Below are 19,740 nucleotides of genomic sequence, written 5' to 3' on the forward strand. Positions count from 1 at the left end.
GTGGCAAGGGGGGCGTGGTTCAGCGAGGTCTGCAGCGGGAGAGAGAGCCGCGGGACGAGCGGTAAGTGAGTGGGTTGGACACAGATTAATAACACTTGTATCTTGTTCCAGTAATGGGCGTGGAGAGAGGATAAAACGCCAGTGGAACCGGAAGCCTGGGAGAGAGAGAGACGGACAGTTGATGCCACACACACGAGACCCTGAGTTGACCGGGAAGCCGGAAGTGCTGTGAACCGGAAACGATTATTGTTTATGAGTTTGACTGAACACACACACACCTGAGTGTGGAACTGAGTATTGAGTTGAGAAATAAAGAAAGTATCAACCGTCCAGCCGACCCCCGTGTCCTCTTCCTTCCTCACATACACAAACTTATTACACTGGTGCCGAAACCCGGGAAGGAAGTAGGACAGCGCCGCCGCCATGCAGCCGTCTTCCGCCACGCCATTTGCGGACATCATCACCTCCCTCGCGGTCCTCCACCGCGAACAACACCAAGCCCTGCTGGACCTTCGGACCGATCAGGAGCGCCGCTTCGCGGCGATTGTCCAAGGCCAGCAAGAGGACCGCGAGAGGTTACGGAGCTGGCTTGATCGGGAGGCTCGCACCGAGGCCGCCGGGCCGTCCAGCGCACCGGTCCACGTGCCCCTGCACAAGATGGGGCCACAGGATGACCCGGAGGCCTTCATAGAACTGTTTCAGAAGACATCCAGCGGACCACCCCCGATCAAGCAGGAGAGTACCAAATTCCTGTGAGTATCAAGGGGGGTACATATCAGGCCTTGGTGGATTCAGGATGTAACCAAACCTCAATCCATCAAAGCCTGATGCAGCCTGGGGCATTGGATACAAGCCGCGTGGTTAAGGTGCGGTGTGTGCACGGGGATGTGGTGGAATATCCGGTTGTCCCAATCACGATTCAGTTTCGGGGAGAAAAGCATCGTGTAGAGGTGGCGGTTAGTCCTCAACTCCGGCATCCGCTAATTTTGGGGACAAATTGGCCCGCATTTTCGGTTTTATTGGGAGCATTATCTGCGGATGCCGCTTGGGAGAAAAAGGCTAGGAAGGGGGCGGCGCGAGTGCAGCTTGGGGAGACTGAGACGGGACCCTTGGGGACGGCTTCAGAGGAAACGAGCGGGATCGAGAGACTGATTCTCTCGGACCGCGATGACTTTCCTTTGGAGCAGTCCCAGGATGAGACCCTCAAAAACGCCTTCCAGCAGGTCCGCTCTATCGACGGCCAGTCTCTCCAACCGGCCTTGCCCATCACCTATCCCTATTTTGCCATAATAAAAGACCGGTTGTATCAAGTGACCCAAGACACTCGGACAAAGATAGATACAACCCAATTGTTAGTTCCGAAAAGCCGCCGGGAAATGCTTTTCCGGGCGGCTCACTCCAATCCAATGGCGGGCCACTTGGGACAGGCGGCCACGTTGAATCGCCCTCATGACACGTTTTTTTTTGGCCAGGCATTCATGACAATGTGCGCAGGTGGTGCGCGTCTTGTCCTGAATGTCAGTTGGTAAATCCACTGGCCGCTCCAAAAGCGCCATTGCGCCCCCTTCCATTAATGCAGGTCCCCTTCGAGAGAATTGGGATGGACCTCATTGGGCCATTAGAGCGATCCGCACGCAGACAATGTTTTGCGTTAGTTATCGTGGACTACACAACACGATATGCGGAAGCAGTGGCTCTCCGCAACATCTCCGCGAAGAGTGTTGCGGACGCCCTGTTTCGACTAATCTCCCGGGTGGGGGTTCCGAAAGAAATCCTCACTGACCAAGGCACGGCGTTTATGTCACGTACATTACGCGAACTGTATGGATTACTGGGCATTAAATCCATTCGAACAAGCGTCTATCACCCACAAACGGATGGCTTGGTCGAACGGTTTAATCGCACACTTAAAACCATGATCCGTAAGTTCGTACAGGAAGATGCCAAAAATTGGGATAGGTGGTTAGAACCCCGCTTATTCGCTGTGCAGGAGGTCCCACAAGCCTCCACGGGGTTTTCCCCCTTCGAGCTTCTCTACGGGCACCAGCCACAGGGGGTGCTGGACGTCATGCGAGAAACTTGGGAGGAGGGGCCACGGGGATCGGGGGGGAGGATGATCTCGGGCCAGAGGCGAGCATCAAGGCACAATCAGTCGCGCTGGCCCCTGGTGGAGATCATCTCTCACCGTCCCAACTCACTGATTTATCAAAATTACAGGCAGAGTTTGCCGACGTGTTCTCGCCCCTACCAGGACGCACCGACTTAATTCAGCACCATATCGAGACCGAGCCGGGCGTGGTAGTTCGCAGCCGGCCGTATCGGTTGCCTGAACACAAAAAAAGGTGGTTCAGGAGGAATTAGGGGCGATGCTGGACATGGGAGTAGGGATGGCTCGATACCACAATTTTGGGTTCGGTACGGTACCAAAATCTAATACCGAAGTACCGATATTAAATCGATACCACAAGGTCTGATATTAGCGCGGGTATATTGCACGCGAATGAGAACAATTATGCAAGTTTTGAGTTTATAAAGTGGGAAATTACCACAAATGTTTATTAGTAAATTAATCAGCGAAGCTTATCACATCAAATCAGTCATTTGAAAACTTTCTTGTGAGAAATAATTTCAGCAAAAATCTCTCAAAATTAGCAAATTGCTTCTGGTTTCAAAAGACATCGCACTACACTAAAGCAATCTGCATAATCCGATTCAACATTTCACGCTCGTCTCGGGATGGAGAACGGAAATCATTTGAACACGCAAGAGATTTTATAGCATTTTGTAATAACAGTTACAGGAGACATGAGCTTATAACAACGACACACACACACACACACACACACACACACACACACACACGCCTGTCACTTAGTCACGCTCGCACATTACACATTAAGTTTCCTTAAACAGTCAAATACACAGAATTATGTACAAATGTCCGTCTTTAGTGAGTATTCACATAAACACAGTTGGCGGTGTCTAACGCGAATGTAAACAGTGCAATAGTATGCGTGCAAATATAATGAGATCTAAATGTCATTGGTTGAAACGAACGCTGGAGATTGTGATATTTGATCTTATGTTAGGCTGTGTGTGTGCGTTGATCAGTGTTAAAAAAACAAAAATGTCTAAATGAGATGGTTTGAATGATCCACTGACCTGTCGATCTCTTAAGAAGTCCTAAAGTCAGGATAGTGACAGATGCTTCTTGGCTAGGTTTGATGGTTCTTCATCAGTTTTATAAGCAAAGTCATTACAAATGTCACTTCTACTCCTCTCTTTATTCATTCGTTTTGGGCATCTTGAGTGAGATTCAACTGCTTTATCCATTTTGTCCGTCTATGTTGTTGTCACATTAGCCGGTTGTTTCGGGTCAGTTGGGGTAGCGCGCTGCCATCTAGCGGTGAACTTCGGAAAAGCAGCATATACCGAAATGTGCCAAATCATGATATCGTACCGTTTTAAATAAAATATATACCGGTATTTTTCCAGTACCGGTATATCGCGCATCCCTACATGGGAGTAATAGAGGAGTCCAACAGTGACTGGGCGAGCCCGATAGTTTTGGTTCCTAAAACTGACGGCTCGGTCAGGTTCTGTGTGGACTATCGCAAGGTGAACGCAGTGTCGAAATTCGACGCTTATCCAATGCCGCGGGTTGACGAGTTGCTTGATCGGCTGGGCACGGCTCGATTTTATTCAACATTGGACTTAACAAAGGGCTATTGGCAGATACCCTTGTCTCCATTGTCCAAAGAAAAGACAGCTTTCACCACGCCGTTTGGATTGCACCAATTTGTCACGCTTCCTTTCGGTTTGTTCGGGGCTCCCGCTACCTTCCAGCGCCTCATGGACTGGATTTTGCGTCCCCATGCCGCATATGCTGCTGCCTACCTAGATGATATCGTGATTTATAGTCACGATTGGCAGCGGCATATGCAGCATGTCAGGGCGGTCCTGAGGTCGCTGAGAGGAGCGGGGCTCACGGCCAGTCCGAAGAAGTGTGCGATTGGGCGGGTGGAAGTAAGGTATCTGGTCTTCCACTTGGGTCATGGACAGGTGCGTCCCCAAATTGATAAGACTGCCGCGATTGCAACCTGTCCGAGACCCAAGACCAAAAAGGAGGTAAGGCAGTTCTTGGGGCTGGCGGGATATTATAGACGGTTTATACCAAATTATTCGGACCTCACCAGCCCTTTGACTGACCTTACTAGAAAGGGACTACCAGATACGGTCCAGTGGACGGATCCATGCCAGCAGGCTTTAACCCAAGTTAAGGCTGCTCTATGTGGCGGGCCGCTTTTACACTCCCCTGACTTTTCTCTCCCTTTCTTGTTGCAGACTGATGGGTCGGACAGGGGGCTGGGCGCAGTCCTGGCCCAGGAGGTGGAGGGGGGAGAGCGGCCGGTGGTGTACATTAGCCGTAAGCTCTCGAAGAGAGAGGCTAAGTACCCGTCAGATGGCTGTGGCCGACTCCCTCTCCAGAAATGGGGGGGGGGGGGGGGGCTGCAGGCCGGACGGCTCCCCGGCCAGAGTCGCGAGGTGGGGGTATGTGGCAAGGGGGGCGTGGTTCAGCGAGGTCTGCAGCGGGAGAGAGAGCCGCGGGACGAGCGGTAAGTCAGTGGGTTGGACGCACATTAATAACACCTGTATCTTGTTCCAGTAATGGGCGTGGAGAGAGGATAAAACGCCAGTGGAACCGGAAGCCTGGGAGAGAGAGAGACGGACGGTTGATGCCACACACACGAGACCCTGAGTTGACCCGGAAGCCGGAAGTGCTGTGAACCGGAAACGATTATTGTTTATGAGTTTGCCTGAACACACACCTGAGTGTGGAACTGAGTATTGAGTTGAGAAATAAAGAAAGCATCAACCGTCCAGCCGACCCCCGTGTCCTCTTCCTTCCTCACATACATGAACTTATTACATATATATATATATATATATATATATACACACACAAATTAAAGTCATAATCAAGGCCTTAATCAATATTTATGCTTCTATATTATTATAATGATTCTTAAGAGAACTACTGATTGTTTCTTGTTTTCTAAAGTGTGTATTTGGTCTCTGAGGAGTGACTGAGGGTCTGGCCTAGAGATGTGTGATGCGTCGCTAAACACTTGATGGCAACAAGGCGGAGTTTGTCTGGATTACACCTCTAACATGCCAGAGTGTAGAATCAGTGTTTGCTCACTTAGCCCGGCTTCCAGATATGAAATATGGATTTGTCTTTGTGAAGGAAATTTATTTATCTTTAGTAGACTTGGACTGTGCATCAAAAAATATATATATATTATTATTTGCCAACAAAGGAATATTATACATGTGTGGGATGCAGGTGATAAGTCAGCATGGTCATAATTAACGTCAAGCCAGTAATCATTTTGCCCAGCGGACCCTTAGAGGAAAATGGTGTTTGTATGTAATTGTGGAAAAATATGAGGTGACTATCAAGAAAAGATACATATAATGCTTACTATTGGATGAGAAAGAAAAACAAGTGGCAGTCGGCCACCATTACGAAGAAGGCTAGAGAAGTTTATGTGGCAAACTGTGGCAAAAGTTTAAGGAGTAATGCACCTGCAAATGAGATCACAAGTTAGACCTGTATAAAATGATGTTCGGCTGGCATCTCACTTTGTTGTTCATACAAAAAGTTTACCTTCCTGAGACCTGGAACTTCGATTCAGTGAGATTTTCATTTACACATTGACATACGACAATTGGGACCACAACATCTTTCATTTATTTTATTATATTTTATATATTTACTTTTACTGAAACACTAAAGAGTCAAGATGAATATTGCCTATACTATTTTCTGTACCTCTCATTGAGAGAAAGCACATTTTATCAATATGTTTTGGGTTAGAACTGGAGCTTAAAAGCTCCAACCTTGGAGAGACTGTGTATCTTTGTATGTGCGCAGTATTCTGTGTTACAGATTAGTGTTGAGAATGGGCATCCTAAGAGATGGGTGGAACTGTTGTTCTGGGTAAGCTGGCGCCTGCTCCAGACCTGGAAGCTCACTACGGGCCTAATTCCAGGTTGAAAGCGTCAACAAGTGACATGTCTATGTAGACGTGCATCAGATTAACTGACGTGTGGAAATTTGTGCACGTGTGCAGGGGCCCCGGATTGGCCAGACTTAAATAAAACAAACAATGTATTTACTTCAGCACAGAAAAAAAAGACCCTCATTGGCCCATAAGAAACATAAAAAAGGAAGGTGACTTGGGTCTTTGCATTTGTCCAATCAGCTGCTGGTTTTCATTTATGACATTGCTATCGCTAAAGAAAGTACGATAGTGGAGCACAAAAATGGAAAATACAAAGTAAAAAAAATGACATGACCAGAAACAAAAATACCTAAATTGACTGGTTACTTCAAGACAGCTGAATCTTCATCCAGTCGTAGACAAGATCCACAAAAGGAGGACTGCCAGCTAGCATTGCTTTTTAAGGCTGGTTCTAGTTTTTCGTGTTATTTTGCATTATGGAGGGCAATCAGGGATTTATTTTATTTTTATTATCAATCTGTATTAAAATCGCTCAAATAGCGCGCTTAGCCAACTACAGAGAAACTGGTAACCAGGCAACAGACAAGTTTCAAATCCTGAGTGGTGATATCACTACACACACTCTACTAGATAATATTGTATGCTGGCATTTTGTAATGCCATTAATAACTGAGCGCACAACTGATGCTTGCACGAGAGAATATAAAATATAGATCCAATGTAAATCTTCGCGAGAGAATAAAAGATCTACACGTGTGGAAACGGCAGCCCGCAAGCTCCTTTTAACCCGCGCGCATGACATCTCCTCTGCGCGCACGACTCGCAGCCTGGCGTCATCACTCCCCACACTTGCGCTTGATCTTATATTTTGCCGTGCTATACCAAGCTCAAGTGGAAACACACCTGGAACCGTTCCTTACCATTCTAAGAAAAGTTCTGCCCGACGGTGGAAAAGTTATTGTTCACCTGCTCGTGGGTCAGCTGCGCTGGCGCCCTCAGCAGAGATGGAGGGAATCCCTGAGTTTTCATTATGGCTTTTTGTATACAAAGTTTAGTATACAGGTGCTGGTCATATAATTAGAATAGAAGAATCATCAAAAAGTTGATTTATTTCACTAATTCAAGAGACACAAAAGGTCATTGCTAAAGAGGCTGGCTGTTCACATAGCTCTTTGTCCAAGCACATTAATAGAGAGGCGAAGGGAAGAAAAAGATGTGGTAGAAAAAAAGTGTACAAGCAATAGGGATAACTACCCGGGAGAGGAGTGTGAAACAAAACCTATTCAAAAATGTGGGGGAGATTCACAAAGAGTGGACTGCAGCTGGAGTCAGTGCTTCAAGGAACACTACGCAAAGATGTATGCAAGACATGGGTTTCAGCTGTCGCATTCCTTGTGTCAAGCCACTCTTGAACAACAAACAGCATCAGAAGCATCTCATCTGGGCTAAAGACAAAAATGATTTCTGAATAGGCCAAAGTTATGTTATCTGATAAAAGTAAATTATGCATTTCCTTTGGAAATCAAGGTCCCAGAGTCTGGAGGAAGAGAGGAGAGGCACACAATCCATGTTGCTTGAGGTCAAGTGTAAAGTCTCCACAGTCAGGGATGGTTTGGGGTGCCATGTCATCTGCTGGTGTTGATCCACTGTGTTTTCTGAGGTCCAAGGTCAACGCAGCCATAAACCAGGAAGTTTTAGAGAACTTGTGAGAAATATGAACGAGTGCGTGCGTGTTCTGTTCACAAAGGGGCGCAATCATAATTTCAACAACTAAAACATTAAGATCAACTCTGTTCTTCACATGAAGATATCGTACGACTTCAGAAGACTTGGAATGCAACATGAGTTAATACTTTTATACTGTTTTTGGTCAGTTTTTGCAATAAATACATGTGAATGTACGTTTATTTGCCTGTTACATGTTTTATATTGTTGAGAGTGGTTAAGTTTAGGGTAGGAGTGGAGTTAGTTGCTCCAAAATATAAAATTAGGCTATAAATATTCATTCTGTGAGATCAGGTTGGTGGAATCACATGGTGTAGACATACACGTGGAGATGATGGTTCATATCGCCGTACACGTACCCGCGGAATCACATGGCGTAGACATACAAGCGGATAGCTCAAAATGCGTGTGACGTAAGTCATGAGTCATGTTGCATATTGGTGTTTTGTTTTTAATGTTCAATTTTTTTCATTTTACCTATGTGATATGGTGGTAATTTTTGTACTGCGGTGTACTCTTTGGTACACTCTGCGGTGTACCCTCTGCGGTGTTGTACTCTTGGTCTTCATTTTTCACTACTGGTCTTGGGCCATAAACTGTTAACCCCTAACACATCTAAAAAATGACATCTTATTTTTTTACTAAACATCTAAATCCCCCTGAAAAAAATTATAATGATTTACATATGAGCATTTTAAAATGTTTGAAGGCTAGACAACAATAGTTTTAAAACCATGTCAGTGGACAGTAGCAAAAAATGATTTGTCAAGCCGTTTTTTGAACATGAGAGTGAGGTCTACTTAGTCATGTATTACGTTTCTCATAACTCGTGGTTACGACCCATGTAAATACTGCAAAAACTTTAAATGCGCATGTGCAACCTGGTCGTACAAAGTATGTGTGGTTGCAAAAATCCAGCAGTGTATGCTGACCCTTGTGTACAAGTAAAAAGTGAAGTATTTGGGCTTTAGTGTTAACAGAGACTGCATTATTTAATTTGCCATGTCTGTTGACTCACCCAGTTGCTCCAGTACTACAGTTGCATTGGCTGAAAGTCCTCCAGCAAACACTTGACACATGTAAACTCCTTTATCCTCAGTTCTGACACTCTTCAGTCTGAGAGAGAAGTTTCCTTTGGGGATTTCATCAGTGAAGAACTCAACTCTGTCTCTGTATTGTCCATCTGATGAACCTGGAAAAGTCTCATTGTTTTGGTAGAGCAGAACCGGAATATTTTCATCTCTGTCTGTTTTTTTCCACGAAAGCTCTTCAATGTGTTCAGGTGTGATGTGAGAGTCTACAGAGCAGTTCAGAGTGACGTCCGCACCATCATACGCAAAAATGGAGCGACTGGATCCTGAAACCAACAGACGCTCTGAAAAAATAAAATAAAACAAATCAATAGAATAAAATACACAAAAAGACATTTGATTGAACTGATTGAAAGTGGCTCTCACTCACCAACATCTTTTATTTGAACCTCCGTCTCTCCAGAATCCTGCTGACTATAAACTTTACATGTGTATTTTCCCTCATCTTCAGCTCTCAGATTGTCCAGACGGAGGGAGAAGTTTCCATGTTGAATCTGATCAGTAAAGAAATGAGCTCTATCACGATAATCCTGATGTTGGGTCTTTGGTCGACTCTCACCATCCAGAAACAAATGAACTACAGTCTCTGAATCTGCATCTGAGTCTGTTCTTCTCCATTTCACCTCCAGACTCTGCACTGGTAAAGGTTCATCAACATAACAGGACAAAACCACTGAAGATCCCAGAGGAGCAACCAGAGGAGCAGAGGGACCGCGCACAGTGAGCCCTGTAAAGAAATAGAGAAACCAATTGCGTAAAAAAAAATGGTTTGAGGCTATTTTTGGGTATCAACGTAACGTGATAATATACCATCAGTCATAACCAGGAGAACTGATATAACAACAAACGTAAAGTCCATAGTGTATACAAAGAAAGAGCTATAGTAAAATCATAGTTTTGAAGAAGAAGAAAAAACGAGGTTTTGTCATCAGTCTTTCACACGAGGCCGCGTCTAAATAAGCTTTCGCTTTCTTTAATTATGCGCGTGTCAGGACTGGTTTTAATGCAGATGAACCGTTAACGGCCGTTTCACACCGCAAGCGTGAACTTTCTCGGCGCCCATGTTAACACCGGGAGCAGAAGCAGCGCGTGAGCAGCAGTGAAGTGGAGGCGAGCCTATTTTTGCTGCGCTGCTGACGCTCAATTAAAGTGAAAGTAAACCTTTAATTGACAAAATAATTATGATTTCGCACAAAAAGTGCTCAAAACGCACACAAGAAGCACGTGTAGTGTGTTTAAACAATAACTGGAGTATATATATATATATAAAAAAAAAGAAGAATAAAAAATATCTGTTGAAGATTTGCCCATTTAAACTTGTTTTAATTATTCAGTTTGGGTGAAAGTGTGGTTGTGATTATAAAACATAAAGTAAACTAGCCCAAAAATATTACACTTTCTTTCTGTTTTTACACTCAGACAGGGGTCTACTGCACTATGACGCTTCCAGTGTGAATAGTCTCGCGCGTCTGCCACTGCAGTCACGGCTTAGTTTGACAGACAGCCCACATAGCAAAATTTGTCTGGCCCACCTCTGGGCCTCACCCATGCTTCAGTTCTGGCCCAGTTCTGGCTGGGTCCCCGGCCCAAAACTGGCCCTCACACTGAAAACAGACACAAACAATTTCCTTTGGCCCAGTGGTGGCCCACACCCTGTAAAATGACTCCTATTTATTGTGTTGGCCCAGATCTGGTCCACACCCTGTAAAACGACTTGTATTGTTTTATGTGGCCCAGGTCTGGCCCAGCCACTGTAAGACAGATCTGGCTGAGAGTCGGCTGGGTCCCCGGGCCAGATGTGGCCCAGAAACTGGCAATTGAAACACAAATTCAACCATTTAAAAAGATTAAGGATTTTTATTATAAATGAACAAATACACTTTAATAATATAAACACATTAACAATGAACAAATCACTATACTATTAACATTTATTAACAACATTTTTTTAAATCGCAAAATAACAAAACAATTTAATATATATTAAAAGAAAAACATCATTCTCTTTTACACACAAACTCTGTCACTCTCTTTAACACTAAATCATCTCCTTTTGCACAAGTTAAGTCACCTTTAAATATATAACGCTTTATACTGTAAAAAACTGTTTCAAAGCAACTTTACAGGGAGAAAAAGGAAAATTATGCAAACAGAGTTCAATTTGGCTGTAAAGCAGTAATAGTTTGAAGACAGCTGAAGTCAGTTCAATGACAATAACTGTAAAGTTCATCAATTATAAAAAGTTAATTTCAACTATAAAGTAGCTCTGGAGAAAGCAGTGATGTCAGGCCAGGCCAGCTTTACATCCAATAGTGTCAGTGCAGTCACAATAATATTGTTGAAGATTAAGTGTCCTAACCAAGCAAAGAGGCGACAGTGGCAAGGAACTCCATCAGGTGACAGAATGGAGAAAAACAAAACAGGCTCAGTTGGGGTGCCAGTTGTCCACTGGCCAAACAAACGAACATGGTGTGGTTCCAGGCAGTTGAAGATGGCCATTTGGGCCTGTATACAGGTCTTTGCTGAGGAGGATCTGTTGTGGACTGTTGTGTCAACGAGGTCTCCACTGGCGGTTTGTTTCGAGGTCTGGTCTGACATTCAGGGCTACACTGTGGTCATCTTAGGGTGCAAGTCCACCATCTGATCTGGATATGGACTAGATCCGGCTGACTACAGTAACCTTGTTATAAGAGACAGATTAATATTAGTGTAGATGCCATTACTCTTACGAAGTAACAAGTACATTTTCTGTTGATAGGAAGTGTTTCTGGTTCTTGTTGACCTAATTTATGGAGCAATGTGATAGTGTGTTATGTTTATGCTAGGTTAAAGAGATTCCTCTTTAATATGGATTTAAACTGAGTGTGTATAGGAAGATTTACCTTGCGTTTTCTCAATCAGCTGCCAGTTGGAGGCTGAAGCCACCAGTTTACGAAGCCCTCGATCTCCATTTCAGCGGGATTAGCCATGACGGTTTCTCTGAACTGCATCTTTTCAATGAAGGAATACATGTGTCATTATTAAATCTTAAGCATGACAGTTTTTTTAAGTGCATAGGTAAGATAAATGTTGTTGCCAGAGTTAATGCAGCAGTTTATATCATTTACACTTTACAATAAGTTAACATGTGTTAACTAACTAAAAATTAGCAAAATATTTGTTACAGTATTTATTAATCTTTGTTAGCATTAATCAATAAAAATACAACTATTTAAATGTTTGTTCTTGTTAGTTCACAGAGCACTAATTTTAATAAATACAACTTTTCATTTAAATAATTAGTAGGCTACATGTTGAAATTACCTAAGATTAATAAATGCTGTATGTGCTTTCTAGTCTATGTTAACTAATAATAGTCAACAAATCAAAGCATATTGTATTGTTACCAAAATATCTGTAAAGTGTTGGTGTCGAATTCTGAACGTTATATGAAACTTCAGTTTGTTCGCTCATGATTTTAGTAATAGTAATGATTTTAGTTAGATTCACAAACAGACTCTTTTGAAAGTTTAGTGAAATCACACAGAGCCGCCTGAAGAGATTAGTGGTCTAAAGCTAAATTCACTCGTTAAAAAACAAAATGGAATATATAATTTAATTACCCAGACAGCAAAATGTATTTGGGCCAGATTTGGGCCAGGTCTTCATTAGCATTTGGCGCAGGTCCGCTAAACGGACCTGGGCCGGGGTCATCCTTTCCAACGGCCCAATACCGGAACAGGTTGGAATTACGGATCAGAGACAGATCTGGGCCAGAACTGGCCCAGTACAGTTATTAAAGCCATGACGTGTGGTGCGGATCTGGCCCAGATCCGCTACTCATATTTTACATCTGGGGCTCATCTGGCCCTGGTCTGTGATGCATATTTAAGCTATCAGACAAACACGGCCCACACAATTTGTACATTTCAAAATATTTTTATTTTATTTTAAAAAGGCAAAAAGAGAACAGTATGAACAACGGTCAACAACCATCTACGTGAATCCAGATGAAAAAAAAGAAAACACAAAACAATGCCAACCAATATATAATCAAGTGAGAGAAAAAAGATTAATGTTAAGTATTCAAATGACAAAAAAATATATATAATAAATAAATACAAAACCAAGTAAAACCTTTTTTGAACACAATATTAATGTGCACACATTTTACAGCACATTTGTTGGGTGCGATCGGGCAAAATGCAAATCAAATTGATGTCAAAAACTAAACGTCAATTTGACATCCACACATTGATGTTTTCTTGACCACCAAAATAATGACACAAAATTAATAATAATACTTTTATTAATCAGTATACATACATACATACATACATACATACATACATACATACATACATTTCATACAATACTGGATTTTGTAAATTCAAATAAAAAAATTGCTTTATTGACATAAATCATACAATATTGCCAGAGCTACACTCTCAGAAAAAAAAAGGTACAGTGCTGTCATTGGCAGTACCCGAAGGTACAAAAGTGAAAAGGTACATCTTTGTACCTTACTCACCCCTATATTAGTAACATAAAAAGGTACATATCGGTACTTTAAGAGCATGTATTAGTAACGTGGTGGCTGTGGTCGGCCAAACCAAAAACATTTTTTTTTGAATGTGAATGCTGTTTTACGTGGATATTATGACATGAGTGAAGCACAACGCTTTATTTACTAAATAAATAATAGGTACGCAATTAAATGTTACCTCGCAGCCAAGGAAACAACATTCATGTCAAACAGGAGAGGTAAACATTGTGAAGTGAGACAAATTTAAGCTTTGAGTTTTCCAATCTAGTCACCCGATTTCCCGAATAGGCTTACTCTATTTTATTCTACTGGACATGGAATCTCATATTTATTTTCCCAAATCTTAAAGAGATGTAAATTAATTATCTCTTTGGTATAGTCTAAGTATAAATCTAAAGTATAATCTTCAGCATTATGTTTCCTTGGCTGCGAGGTAACATTTAATTGCGAACCTATTATTTATTTAGTAAATAAAGCGTTGTGCTTCACTCATGTCATAATATCCACGTAAAACAGCATTCACATACAAAAAAAATTGTTTAGCTGACCACAGCCGGTGCTACGCAGGCACCGCGGTGGCGCTCTACCGCGGTGGTGCGGTTGTCATGCACATAGACAGTAAAAGAAATGGACAGAGCTATTCCATAGACGTCAACGGCGGAAAATGAGGTCAATTAGAGGCACAAACTTCCCGTCTCTGAGCGTCTCCTCCTGTCTATAAGGTAATTTCTCAACTGTGCCACAGAGTCGCGTTGGTTATGACGCAATCGATTTTTACAAAAACAGCTGCTGCGGGGCGATAGTGTAAGATACACGGTAATGGAGCCTTTTATGCATTGTCGTGTTTCTTTATAAATAAACAATGGACAAATGGAGTCTTTAAACGCCTCAGATGTAAAGTTATTCACTGTCAAAGTGACTCAAAAATGAATGGGAGTCAGTGGGATGCTAACAGCAGGTGATGGCTTGGTTAGCAATGGCCGCCCCTATGGGGGGAACGCTTTCCGAGTGCTAGATTACCCCCTTGGTCATGCATGTTTACTGGCACAGCAAAAAACTGCCACAGCCCTACTTAGGGTACCACCCCAGTGACAGCAATGTACCTTTTTTTCTGACAGTGTAGGAATATAAATAATAGATAGGAACATAAATAATAATACATATATGAACATTAATAATACTGATAATAAAAAAATCTAAATAATAGTGGAAAATATAACAACATAACTCAAATTTAAAGGGATACTTCACCGCTATTTCATATTAAACTGTTATTACCTTAATTAAAACGAGTTGATACATACCTCTCTCGTCTCAGTGTGTGCTCTTAATCTCTCTGACGCGTGGTGACGATCTGATAGCATTTAGCTTAGCCCACTAAGCCCAGTTCATTCACTATTGTACCAAACAGAGATCAAGTAGAAGTTTCCCCTATTAAAATACAGTTACACCAATAGTTGAACGATCAAGTATGAGGACAAAAAATAAAATGTGGCACTTTTCCTTTTCTTTGTGTCACCATACTTGGTCGTTCAACTATTCGTGTTGAACGAAAGAGGTATATATCAACTCATTTTAGTTAAGGGAATAACATAGTTTAATATGAAAAAAGTGAAGTATCCCTTTAAATAAACAGTGTAAAAAATTAGAACATTAAAAAAAAAAAAAAATTCCATAGGCGTAATAGTTTTCATATCATACAAACCGTATTTTCTATCCCCTTACACTGCCCCTGCCCCTAAACCTAACCATCACAGGAAACATTCTGCATTTTACTTTCTTATAAAAACTCATTCTGTATGATTTATAAGCCTTTTGAAAAGTGAGGACATGGGTAATGTCCTCATATTTCACAAAAACAAGCATACACACACACACACACACACACACACACAATATATATTTATCACTGTGGTGTACAATAGGGAAATACGCTGAGGTCAGACACAATACACACATTAAATACAATTTCTGAACAATTTCCTAATCTGAATCTGAACACAGATCAATTGCTGTCTGACCATTTTGGCGTCCCATTCCCTCATTTCTGTTGGGAGCAGCTCGAAGATGGTTCTTCATGAGATGTTTTACATCAGCCTCTTAAGATGCTGGGCCTGACTGCTGTACAGAACCTGAATGAAGATGGAGCATATTTTGTATTACTTGTTTCACATCATTTAAAGTAGAGCATAAATAAGACTTTCATCAACCATCATTTGTAGTAACATAGCAATTCACAAAGTAATTTAACCTCTTTAAAGCTAGTGTTATACTTTCTGTGTGCACAAGGTTATACATGATGTAATGCAAAGCAAAAAACAAAGGCGTAGTTTGATGATGCCAAGTTTAAGAGCAGAACCTTGGGCCATATAGTCTTCATCTCACAGCCGGTGGAAAAGAATCGGGATAGGACTCATTCATGAATGTGATTATTAACATTAATGTAGTAGGAAGCAGAGCAGGTCCAAGTGTTGTGGAGCTTAGCAAGGTTGCTGGAGCGATTGTTAATGAGATGAACAACACACGCCTCGTGAGCACCGGGACTTTTATCATGACGGGATGGAACACTGTTCTGTGCACCATTTCCGCTTTTCCGGTCATGAGTATGCGCCTCTGTTTATCATATTAGATACATTTGAGTGTGTTTTAAAATTATGTTATTACGTTACTCTATGCATTCACTTGTTCACACTGCTAAGAGTAAAGCGCTTCTGCCGAGGCACAGATATGACGCAATTGACAGGTGACTCCCTCAAACGCTATGCTGAAACGCCACGGGTCCTTGGTTAAAATAGCAATTTTCTCACAATTTACAAATAGTTGGAAACATTTGGGATATTGTAAGAACTCAACTGAACAAAATATATAACACATATATAAATACTACATAGTGCACCTTTAATATTGTTCATACAGTGTCACTTACGTTTGGATGTCAAAGCCTTCTAAAACAAAATAAATAAAACCAATAATTTGAGAAAATAAAAAGAAGATAGATGTATGGTGATATTATAGGTGGAAAATATTGGTAAAACATTATTTTTTACTTGATCAGAGATTATAACTTTATCAGCTCACCTGTGTTTCCTACTTCTCTGTCAGCAGCTTCCTCCAGAAATGTTGTAATCTTGGGATAATTGCTGTAAAGTTATAGTGGTTACTTTGTCCCTCCTGAAATCACAGAACATTTGTATATATATTTTAACCAGTTTCACATTCGCATTTTTCGCATTCATCGATTAACAGCGCACACATTTAACTAACATTAAATGAATAAGCCCTAATGACCTATTCAATTTCCAGCAAAACCTTTACAAAACTGTCAAGTTCAACACCTCGGCTCTAATCTACCCATAAATATGTTATTAAAAGAACACATTTTATTAATAAGAGCTTAAGTTACGTTAACTGTTAACGTTAACTTAACTTACCTGCTCTGAAAACAGTTGGGATGCTAACGAACTTTCTCGAAGACAATTAATAACATTACATTTCTATAAAGTAAATATTCAACAGAAGAGTGTCAATTACACGTAAGAAAAGTGTTAGGAAAAGCTGTGTGTATTGTTTGTGTAACTTTAGAGAAAATAAACTCACCTGAAAGCAGTGGGGGAAAAACAACAGAGGGAGTTTTGTAGTTTGTCGGTTGCTGCTGCATCGTATCCATGGCAACTCTGCGACGCTTCAGTGTTTGAAATCTTCTCGACTGTTCAATGCGCACGCACATTAAAACCAAAACACTTCAAGTCACGCAGCATTTACAGACACATCTATAATTAACACATTACATTTTACTGCAAAATGCCACCCCACGTGATAATGGCACTTTTATTATTTAGGATGTTTTTGTTTTTGTTTTTGCAAACGCAGCTATTTAAAAAAAATTGATTAATGTCAAATATTTTACAAATCCAAAACGGCTCGGAAGGAAACTGTGCCAAATGGATGCATTTTAAGGCCTTAGTCATGAAAAATGTTATAAACTTAAATGAAATAATTACTAAATATTGAGGTCAATTTGATGTCAATATGACATCAATTTGATGTCTAAAACATGACGTTGATTTGATGTAAATTAAACGTCAAAAATTTTGTCCTACATATACATAAAACCAATTTAAGTGTGGGATTAACTTCCGATTTTCACCCAGTTAACACTGGAAAAAATTAATTTCCAAACTGAATTTAAAATGGTGCATACAGAATATTGGTCAAGTCTTGACTAATATTTGACGTCAAATTGACGTCAAGGTGCCCGCTGGGTTAAAGGGGACTTTAAATTAGTGATTCCTCTGCGTACCACTAAAGGGAGCCTGAGTACCACTTTTGATTCCCCAAAAAAATAACCAAACGAACAAAAACTTAACGTGAACGCTCTTGCTGGGGTCCGGCCCACACCCGCCGGACGGACTCAATTCAGCTGTGGCGCGTATGGTCTGCGCAGCTGCCCCGGTTCGGCACCCAACCCGCCGAACGGACTCAATTCAGCTGTGGCGCGTATGGTCTGCGCAGCTGCCCCGGATCGGCGCCGCGCCCGCCGGACGGACTGCCATAGTTCAATCTACAGACAGGTCTGGCGCAAAGTTGGTGCAGATCTGCATAGTGAGTGTGACTGCTGCGCGAATCTGCTGATTCGAAAACGGATCTGGCACAGATGTAAATGCTGTCTGGGTAGCCAATGTACTCGATAGAGCTCAGCAGTTTTTCTAATAATAATAAATAAATAAATAGTACATAAGCTAACTTGTTAACGTTAACTTAAAAAGAGACCGAGTAGGCCTTCATCAACACTCCGTATCTCCGGGACCGAATGGGTTTCTCACATTACGCCATTATCATCGCAAAACATTAGATATTGAACAAACTATATTTGATCTTGTAATTAAACCATCAAACAACACTGAAACAATAAATGAATTAAATTACTTACTTGTTTTTCAGCTGAAATGATCCTGTCAAAAACGAAATGGTCTGCGTTGCAGGATCCTCCTCAGGATTTAACCGCCCAAACTTTTTCACACACGGCTGAATTTCTTAATTCCTGTAGTGGCCCGACTGTGACAAAACTAACTCGGGCCGAAGGTAAATACACGTCGCTACAGTGAGTATGAACCGGTTGAACCTGACACAAGTACAACTGCGTTTAGCCGATGCTGGCCCATAAAGAAAAAGCCGTCAGTCAGCCAACGCGGGTACAACTGCGTTCAGCCGATGCTGGCCCATAAATAAAAAGCCGTCGGTCAGCCAACGCGGGTACAACTGCGTTCAGCCGATGCTGGCCCATAAAGAAAAAGCCGTCGGTCAGCCAACGCGGGTACAACTGCGTTCAGCCGATGCTGGCCCATAAAGAAAAAGCCGTCGGTCAGCCAACGCGGGTACAACTGCGTCCAGCCGATGCTGGCCCATAAATAAAAAGCCGTCAGTCAGCCAACGCGGGTACAACTGCGTTCAGCCGATGCTGGCCCATAAAGAAAAAGCCGTCAGTCAGGCAGATGTGTAAAAAACAGTCGGTATGGGTCTGGCCCATTATCATTTCACCGATGCCGACAGTGAGCCAACAGTGGCGCATTTCAGACGGAATCGGCCCAATTGTGCTTGCTATCTGGGAGCGAAAGCTTGTCGTTCTATATTTGGAACATGAACATAAAATGCAACAATGCGTTTGACAATAATGAGTTTGCAATATTTTAGAATCGTTTACAATCTGTGTCAAAGGTTTTAGAATATGCAGTAAGAAAGTAATTTAATTGAACCCTAATCTAAATTTTATTTAGATTAGGGTTCAAAACTTTGGACCAGAATGGAATACTGGACCACGAAGATAAAGTACTGCTGTTTTTTCGTTTGTTTTGTTTTTTGTGTCGTCATTTAGTGTTTTAAAATATACTATCCAGTCAACTTTTCGAGAAAAAAAAGGGTCTGGAAATATTTTAAAAATAAAGGAAAAAGGGAAAATTTGACATTTGTGATGCAGCAGTGAGCATGTTCTCAAATTAAATACTGCCAAACTTCCCATTCTATTTCTATATAGGATGTCTACTTCATAAAATATATGAAAATCATGGAAATATATGGTTCAGATCACTCAAACGTTTGGAAATTAATATATTAGATAGATATAGACCATTATGTCATAAATGGAACTTGGATGTCATCTAGAGGAAAAGTTTGGTACTGCGCCCACACAAAATTAAACATCATTAAAGGGACAATGATTTGCACGCAGGGACGAGAATCAAATGTGCACAAAAATTGTATTTAACTAAATCACGAACACATAACTAATCTAAACAACCACATAGACGCAATCACACATAGACAGGTAAAATGGAAAGTGGAGGTTAATGAAGCTAAAATAAAAATAGGGGAA

General features: G+C 41.7%; 1 protein-coding gene and 1 long non-coding RNA gene across 2 annotated transcripts in view; both read right to left on the bottom strand.

The window, feature by feature from the left end:
• The window catches only part of LOC137048673 (butyrophilin-like protein 2), an 84,237-nt gene that overhangs the window by 12,279 nt on the left and 52,218 nt on the right, over nucleotides 1-19,740 (bottom strand). The window contains exons 3-4 of the mRNA XM_067426879.1: nucleotides 9,216-9,572; nucleotides 8,773-9,129 (exon numbers count right to left, since the gene is read on the bottom strand). Coding sequence (XP_067282980.1) covers nucleotides 8,773-9,129; nucleotides 9,216-9,572 — 714 coding nt within the window. The remainder of the gene's footprint in view (nucleotides 1-8,772; nucleotides 9,130-9,215; nucleotides 9,573-19,740) is intronic.
• Nucleotides 10,367-18,971, bottom strand: LOC137050407 (uncharacterized). Its single transcript, XR_010899901.1, has 3 exons — nucleotides 18,301-18,971; nucleotides 11,728-11,835; nucleotides 10,367-11,525 (listed from the first exon to the last, which is right to left on the bottom strand). It is a non-coding gene; the product is annotated as an uncharacterized lncRNA (long non-coding RNA).

Source organism: Pseudorasbora parva, chromosome 2 (assembly GCF_024679245.1).
Source record: "Pseudorasbora parva isolate DD20220531a chromosome 2, ASM2467924v1, whole genome shotgun sequence".
Taxonomy (NCBI): Eukaryota; Metazoa; Chordata; class Actinopteri; order Cypriniformes; family Gobionidae; genus Pseudorasbora; species Pseudorasbora parva.